Below are 8,852 nucleotides of genomic sequence, written 5' to 3'. Positions count from 1 at the left end.
TGACAGTCAGCCCAAACAGGTTGTTTTACTGATATACATGCATACAGTCTTCCTTTCTCCTTCCCCAGACAATTCTTCACTGTGATCCCTCTCTCATAGGTCCCATAGCCTCTATTTTATACCTTACTAATACATTTTTAAAGCTCTACATAAGTGGTCTAGAATGAGACAACAACAGAAACCCTTTCTTCAGACTGAAAAATATACCATCTCTCTTTTGGAGCCAGCAAGAATGACCCACATGCAGCCAGTAAAACATTCCTACTGCAGTGAGCAAGTCACATACTTTCTGCCTTACCTCTACCTGCACATCCTGGTAATTTAATACCAGAATCCGTTTCCCAGTGAAGCAGGACTTCGGTTACTGCAGTGACCGGGCATGTTCACTCCCAGTACTGTGTGTGCAATGCACAGCAGTTTCTACTATGTCATTTGCTTGTTCCCCTGGCACAAAAGCAGGCGTTCATTGGGCTGGGATTTCCCTGCCTTCTCAAACATCTACCACATCTTCCCCGAATGCACAGCTTGTTCCCATATCTGCTATGTTCTTCTCAGCAGTACTTTTCAGTTTCTAGCAGCCACTGCTCCAGGTTCTGCCCTCAGTTTCTCCACGCTCCTTACTGTGTTCTCTTGCTAACAGAAGATGGACGATTTCTCTGAGCAGACAAACTTTCAGCTATAGTAACAGCTGCGCTCTGGGTGCATTCAAGGACACTGGGAAACCAGACTCAAATTCTTCTCAGATACAACCTACCAGTCAGCTGTGTACCTGCCCTTATGAAATCTGGGCATTTCAATAAGGTAAGTCCTGCTTCCCTCGGATATGTAAGGCATGTTAGAATTTTGGGGCCTTAGCACAGCTTTAGCAAAGCACCTCTATGCAGATTTGCAGCACTGCCTATTGCTATCCAAAACAGAATCAGAAAATTCTGCTCAATTGTATAACTGTACATACCACTGAATCCACTAAAAATCTATGTTGCGAGGCCCACCAGTGTAGTGATGTGACTGAGTTTCCAAGGACAGACTCTCCCCCCTACCCCAAGACATTCTCATGGGCTGGATTCCTTCCACAGAAAGGTTTCTTACTGAGAAACTCGTAGGCATAGTTTGTGTTTACCTTCTCTTCTCGGCTGGTGTCCCTCAGGAATATCTGCTTCTGCCTGGAGATGGAAGCTGTCTTGTAGTAGTCCACCAGCTTGTTTAGTGAGTAGAATTTCTCTGTCCACAAGTAATAGTTACCCTTTGAATCCCTCATGACTTTGAAGTGTTGCACATCATCTTCATGCCTGGATCCGATTGGAAAAGTCAGAGATCATCAACAAGATTGCGCTTTTATATTTTTGAAAAAGTTTTTTCCAGAAGGGTACCAAAACTTCTTGCTTGGCCAAATCTAGACTTCTGGAAAGTACAGCAATAGCAGTCCTTGTGTGTACTGGACCTAGATGTGGCTCTGTATTTCAAAAATCTCATCATCTTACAAACATGGAGCACCACAGGGCTGCCCAGTCACAAAGCACTATCAGAACAGAGCATAGGTTTTAAAGCTTCTCCTTTGAAATAAAGGCCAGAGGAGCTTTCAGGGCCACAAACAGCTAACAGCTTTATTGCCTACTTTGTGTGGGAGACAAAGGTACAGTTGTAGCCTACCCACCAGCCTCTGCAGGTTCCCGTTAACATCCAGTCTGCATTGACGCCAAGAGATGTATTACACCTTTTCACACCATGGGCATCACCACTACATGCAGACATAGTCACTGAAGCCATGCACTGAGTTTTATAATTGTAGAATATCTAGTGTAATATCATTACTATCGGTCATTCTCCCTACCCAAAAGAAAAAGAAGGAATTATTGGTTGCTGTTACAAGCCAAATTAACAGTCTCAACCTTCTGCCCCTGCTTCTTCCCTGCAACTCTCCTCCCTTACCTCTTGTCTGATTTAGACAATTCCTCTTTGCACCAGATGCGATCTGCTTTTGGTACCCACCTCCTTGCTCTGTGCAACTCCAGGAACTCAAACCACTCATCTCAGAGGGTACATCTGCACAAATAAACTAAACGGGGACCAGGAAGGGACGGAGTGCTATCCTGGGGTGCTACAGTCACACAAGCTGGTAAAGTGTTAGTATTGTTTTGGTCTAACCCAAAAAGCCTTCCCCTAGATAGTGCTGGGCCATAGTCAGGGGGACAGAGTGGACCAGGAACTGCTTGTAGGGAGCTGCTTGAATAAAGCTGTTCTGTTCCGTGGGGTGAAGAGGGTTTAGCCTTATGGATCTGAGCTCTGCCACGTTGCTTGACCTCAAGGCCAGAGAAAGAGCCTGACTGTACTTAGTTTAGTGGTGTTTTTTGGTGCAGATGTAACCAGAATGTTTTCCTGCATTCCTCCCAGATGCTTTTTGAGCTCCTTGAATCAGAAAGTGCATGCTGCTTGGAAAAGACATTGCTAACTTTTACTGTAATTTAAAACTGGTTATCAACTGTTTGACTGAAAATTGGGAAACCAACCATCGCTTAAGAGCTCTGCGTTGAAGCAAACGCTCTGAGAAGGGCTGGGCTACAATAGGTTGCTGAAATGCAGCTGGGCTGAAAGCAGCTAAAAGCCATTCCTGTCCAATGGCTGTTTAGTGACCTGTGGGAAATAAGTTAACAATGTAATAGTCATCTCTTAATGGGTAGTAGTGGAATTCGTGGATTGAGTAACCAGAGCTGTCAGGGAATTAAAACAAATGGAAGGCATATGTTTTGCACTGTGGGAGATGTCCCACGTCCCACTCTGCTTTGCTGCAGCTCTTTCAGAGAAACAGGTCACCAGGGGATGCAGTTTTGGAACGGGGCATTCACTGTGTCGCTCGAACAGAGGCGGAAACATTTGGGAATCAGATGCCTAATTTGTTCTCATTCACAACACAGCGGCACTGCCAGAGACTGGCAGCATGCAAACTTCCCAAGAGGCTACGTCGCATTAGGAATCCTGTCAAGAGGAGGCTAGGGACACCATTAAACAGGAGAAGAAGCAGGAAAATGCTGTAAGAAGCAGATACCTGACAGAGATGGAGAAGTCACCTTGAGAGTTCTGACTGGCTCGGACGATGAAGGAGCCAACTCCTTTGCTCATGAGGATGTTCTCTGCTTCGTGGCGGGATATGCTCTCGTTAAACCAGCTGTCAAGTGGGAAAAATCATGGAGATGTGAATAAGGAATGTGAATTAAGGTGAGGAACAAAAACGTTGAGGGTAGGGAGAACATGAATAAGCAGGGTGGAGGAAAGACACAACAAAAGGATCAGAGGAGCCCACATGACTACTCCCAGTGGCCATGTACATGCTAAGGTACAGAGTTTTGATGGGTGCAGACCATTTTCTTCGAGCGGTAAAAGCATGTCGATGCAAAGAGAACAATGTAAGCTTTGGCCTGCGAAGACGCAACACTCAGCTGAAACTGTAATTACAGGCATAGTACAGTAAGGTGTTCGTCAAAGAAATTTTAAATTACAAATGTGTATGTATATATACACATACACACAATTCTCAGACATCTACATCAAATTGCTTTTGGTAAACTGATTGAAAGTTACTGGACTGTGATGGATATATTACAAGGGGGACACATAAATTTTTTGCAGAAGCAAGCCATGAAAGTTTTAGTACTAATAAATTGGTTCCTGCAAGAGTTATAATACCACAAAATCACAGAAACACAGAATACATAAGCACACTTATGTAAATTTAGCCAGGCATAACAAACAATAGTATAAGGCACTGGACTAATAATGAGAAAGCCACCATAAATATTAAAATAATACAGTGCCAACAGGAATTTTTCAGTAGAGAAACAAATCATCATGTACACTTATATATGTCCACTCTACAGCTAATAAGATCTACAATCTGCAGTCTTCTGCTTTTACGTAATGCTTAATTGCCTGAATTGCATGAAAATTAAGGACTGATAGTTTCATAACCTCTGTCATTTCCACTTTTGAGTTTCATTATACTTCTTATTATCATCACAGTTTACCTATGTATCATTAGCAAAGGGAAATCAGACTTTAATCAGCAATGATAACTGGTCTCAATGATTACTTGACAAGACAAAAATGGGGAAAAATGGCCCTTCAAAAATAGAAGGTAGAACTAGAAGCCTGAACTGCTTCAAAGTGTAGACCTGCTACTCTTAGAAAAGTGTCAAAGTGGAAATATTTCTTCATAGCTCTTGCATAGAGAAAGCACCATGAGAAAAATGTGTGTGAAAAAAGAAGCTGCTAGCATCCCTGCGTGATGCCACAGCCCTGTGAAAGAGCGAACAAGAACAACTGGCTGGGAAATCTCGTCTCCCTGAGGCCCAAAAGTACAAATCCATATTTGCACAGCAAACTCATAAGGTCCTTCAGCTCAGCCAAGCAGGCTGGCTTATGTCCAAAAAAGCCGGTTGGTGCCACCTCGAAAGGGGACAGCGGCACTTATTTGTACCCTCAAAAAGCCCTGTACGCTCCCGGTTTGCCTGCTCGGGGCACCAGTGTTACAGCGAGTGGTACTGAGCTTGGGGCATGTGCTGCCTGGTCGCTCCTGAAACGCTGCAGGACTTTTTGAAAAGAGGGCACTTAGAGGGGCTTCAGGGAGCACTTCTGCCAACTGAAAGGAAAAGGTTGTAAAAATGCCATGCATTGTCATATTTATGGCACAGGGCCAGACAGGACATTTAACATGCATTTAAACACCCGTCAGTCCTCTCTGAAAGTACAGTGCCATCTACTCAGTGGGAAGGGAAGAGATGAAGGTATGCCTGTCCTCTGACAGATCGGTGTTTGGGTGTGCAGTCACGAAACGTGGAGGAGGGTGGTGGGGTGTGTGTGTCTGCCTGTCTGTGGGAGCAGGGTGGCATGTCTGGTCTATCATCTCTGTCAACCCATGAGTAACACCAGCTGTCACCATTGAGGTAGCATTGCACTGACCTCTAGTGTGGTGAGAGAAAGTCACACATGCTTTGCGAGGAGGAGGGAAGGCGGATGGCAGGGTGGGGAAAAGGGAGTTAAAGGAGTTAAGAGTCAGGGGAAGAGGGAATTACATTTTTTTAGAATTCAGTTTCAGAGAGATCTTTTGCTCTTCCTTTTGTGCTCTGCCTCTGTCGCCAAGACTTCACATCATGACTATTCTCCTTCTGTCCGAGGACATCTAAATGCAGTTCCTGCCACATCCCAGTGACATCCCTCTGAGCAACAGTAACAAAGGAGTCACTTGGGAGTGATGGCAAGCATTGAGAACCATTCAGCTCTGAAAGCACAGAGGGTGCTTCAGGGTAGAAGTAAGGTACGCTGGCGGAACTGCATATAGCCTTATGGCAATCCTCGCCAGCCTTAAATTGTAGTATGTTATAACCAGGGCTTCCTCTGTCGTGTCGTGTCTTCCTTTGGGCATGCACACACACATGCTCTCGATAGCACTCTCTGGAACTGTGCGATGGTGGTGGACACAGTTTCCATGACACTTACGGAGGAACGTGAAAATCGATGAAGTTCTTAGGAACGTAGCCCTCTTGACTTCTGAGCTCAGCCTTATACCACTCTTCCTGGGAGCTCAACACCTGCAATGGAGAGATGGATGGAATAAGCGTTGTCTCCTGACAAAGGCAAAAGTAACCAAGATTCTGTCAGAAACCTAGAATTTCTTGTAAGCATAGAAGAGAACTCCACATACGCTCTACTTCCCACCCACTACATAGCGAGATTAGTGGCTGATGACCACTTCGGAGTAAAGCAATAAAAAAGGCAGAGTAGAATTAGAGGGATTGCTTGTTAACTTTATCTCTTCAACTGAATGCCTGTCCAGGTGGCTGGGGATACTATCTGCATATCTCTGATGTCTGTGAAATGGAGAAATTCAGCTCGGAAGGATTTAATAGGGGTTTAAGGAGTTCTCTGTGCTGCTTTTAATATAGTTGGTACTGGAGCATCTCAGTTTCACAAGAGAGGGAAAAAAAAAAATCTGTGAAAACCTCTCTGATATGTACGGGTATGGAGGGATATACAGCTGTGTCTCATTTCGCAAGAGATTATTTAGTGGGTTAAGTCTTCAGCTGCCCTGAGCTTTGCCAAAGCAGATAAAAGAAGGAGGCAAAAAGTACTTTAAAGCCGCTATTACACTTAAGAGATTGTAGGCTAGCAGGAAACCAGTCCACAGCGCACACTGGAGCCGCTTCAAGTGTGCTCACGTTAATGTTGACTGTAATGGTCCTTAGGGACCGCGCTGCTGACCGGGGACTGCCCAAATTCACTGCTCCCTGGCTGATGGCCCCTGATACAGCCCTAAGCTAGAAGAGAGAGGACAGGGAGACACCCATATCGTGATTTCACTGCAAATGTTGTGGGCTTTGGTGTTTTGTTTGACATTCCAACTCCTGGGACAGAATTCCGCTTTATGAAATGGAACGTGTTTCTGTTCTCTCTGGTTTTGGAGAGAAGCCTGAAAGCACGAGCCATGACAGCGTTCAAAGGAGAAAGCGAGTGGAAAAGACTTAATTTAAAATCTATTGTTAACAATAATAACATTTGTTTTGTAAGCGAATCTCGTGTTTTTGGGAGCCGAACGCACATTCTAACTGCTTGCTGTTGGCAACAGGATGTTACTGTCTCTGTGGCCAATTCTCCATTGCCTTGCCTGCCACGTAGGCTTTTTTTAATGCATTGGGATACAGCAAGGTTGGGGAATAGAAAGCTGTGGAGTTCCCTGCTTGTATAGTCACTGCTTCCCCCATCCCTGGGTGCCGGATTAAGGCTCTTTTTCGCTGCTGTGGCCAACCAAAGGGGATGATAGCTACCTCCTGCTCACGCTCAGGCCCTGCTCTGTTGGCAGCAAGATTTCCAGAAAGACCCACCTGCGAGCTCTCGGTGCAGGGCTGGCAGGTTTCTCTCAGTGTGTCATCCTCTCAAAGAAGGATGGGGAGGTGTGAGAGGGTGGATTTCCTCCTGTCACTGCTGGTTGAGGGCCTCAAGTTTCCTGTTTTCTAATCTCTACATCAATACTGTTCATTTTATCTCCTTTATAAATCAGAAAAGACAGCCAGCAGGTTGTGCAGGCAGCAGGAGGGGGCTCGTGATGGGGTATGAATGTATGTGTACGTATGCCAGAAGAGAGATGTCACTCAGGCTGATTTACTGTTACTATGACTTGGGTGGCTAAGGTGCTATTTTGTTTACATCAAGAACGTTAAAGCAAAAGGCAGTTGGGCTTTTCTGGTAGTGAAGACTCTGTGATAACTAATAATTACACCGATGTGTAGTGCTACTTGACACTTTTCATTAGTAGCTTCCAACGTACTTTGAAAGGAAGCTCTGGCTTATAATGACTTTACAGGAAGGGAAACTGAGGAACAGAAGGAAAAGTCATCTGGCCAACACCATCCCCACAGCCAGGGACTTGATGAAACCACAGCCTCTTGAGAGAGAAGATATCAGATAAAGATCACAGGACAGTATGGACGCGCGGACTACTTTTGACCTAAGGAAGAATTAGGAATGAGAGTGTTCATCTTTGTGGAAGAGAGGCAGTGATTTCTCCCGAACCTTCTCATATTATTAGCCCAGGACCTCTTAAACTCTTCCATTATGTGTGTAACAGACTGTCTCACGGACTTTTCTATTTGGAATTGCCTAAACCCCCCGTGGCAATTAACTTTCAGTGAAAAGTTAGATATAAGTTCTATAATGCATGATAACTATCTTTTAAACAGTTTAAGAGCCAGAAATAAGGAAGACAGCAATCTCTCATCCTGCCTGCCTTTAGACCTAGTCACCCTAAACATAGTCACCCTAGACTACCTATATAGTCAATGAAAACAGACAGGACCCTCAAAATGTGTCTACCGAAGAACTGGATCTCTGCCCCAGCAAAGGTACTTATCGTTCCCTGCTGACTACTGGAGGACTGTAGGGCAACTAAATCCATAGCTTATGGACCTAAAATCAAGTGAAGCGGACACAGACTCAATCGACCTGGGAACTGTTGGCTGACCTATAGCAAGCCTATGGGAGATAAGTATCCTGCATTTGTATCCCGATTTATAGACGTCTGTCTTCATCTGTTTTGTCAAGGCAAATGGGAGCATAGAAAGATCTGGCAGCACTTTCAGAAATGCTGTTTGGTCAAGCCTGGGACTGCACTTACCTTCAGCATATCCCCAGCCTGGAAGCTCAACTCATCCTCTCCAGAAGCACTGAAATCAAACTTGGCGATGGCTTCCATACTGTGTCTTGGTGGCAGAGCAAAGCTGGAAGAAGTACATAATTGTCAGCATCTATGAGCTGCTGGGATTGCTGAGTCTAGCCCACAGAAAACTTAGAGGCAATGCTGTGATTTGTACGTGGATGAGCGTGCACCAACCATTGGTAGACATTAGTTACTAGGCCATGGAAAGACATTAGCAGGTAGAAGAGGTGGCAGGGCCAAGAGGCTATAATTAGCTCAAGCCAGTAGTTCAAACAACCCAGTGTGTATGCTTATTCCAACAGATCTCTTTCTCTGCAGCAATCTCACGGAGAATTTTGCACACATCGCACAAATAAACTGGTAGCAGGGAAAAACCTTCTGTATAGGACAACCACTACTCTGCCACAGTTCCCAATAAAGCAAGTGACTCTGTAAATGCAGTAGAAGAATCCATGTGCCCTCTGCAGTGACTTACTCTTTATCTCAAGAGTGAGACAAATTGCAAACAAAATGAACAGCCTGCAATAAATATAATTTTTTCTTGGAAAGTGGCCACAATATTGAAGGTTGGAAGAGTCTTTTCTCTGTGATGGCTTAGCATGGGTGAGCACAACTTTGAGCTAGGAAAAATTGTTTGCAGAATGGCTGT

General features: G+C 44.7%; 1 protein-coding gene across 1 annotated transcript in view; it reads right to left on the bottom strand.

Annotated features, from left to right (window-relative positions):
• Positions 1–8,239, bottom strand: part of GRAP2 (GRB2-related adaptor protein 2) — a 12,823-nt gene extending 4,584 nt beyond the window's left edge. Inside the window, exons 1-4 of the mRNA XM_009704838.1 lie at positions 8,162–8,239; positions 5,491–5,582; positions 3,044–3,163; positions 1,121–1,289 (exon numbers count right to left, since the gene is read on the bottom strand). Of these exons, the coding sequence (XP_009703140.1) occupies positions 1,121–1,289; positions 3,044–3,163; positions 5,491–5,582; positions 8,162–8,239 (459 nt within the window). The remainder of the gene's footprint in view (positions 1–1,120; positions 1,290–3,043; positions 3,164–5,490; positions 5,583–8,161) is intronic.
• Between the last annotated feature and the right edge of the window lie 613 nt (positions 8,240–8,852).

The sequence above is a fragment of the Cariama cristata genome, unplaced genomic scaffold (genome assembly GCF_000690535.1).
Source record: "Cariama cristata isolate BGI_N322 unplaced genomic scaffold, ASM69053v1 scaffold14647, whole genome shotgun sequence".
Classification (NCBI taxonomy): domain Eukaryota; kingdom Metazoa; phylum Chordata; class Aves; order Cariamiformes; family Cariamidae; genus Cariama; species Cariama cristata.
The sequence above is the reverse complement of the archived record's forward strand: the minus strand, read 5'-3'. Positions and strand labels throughout refer to the sequence as shown.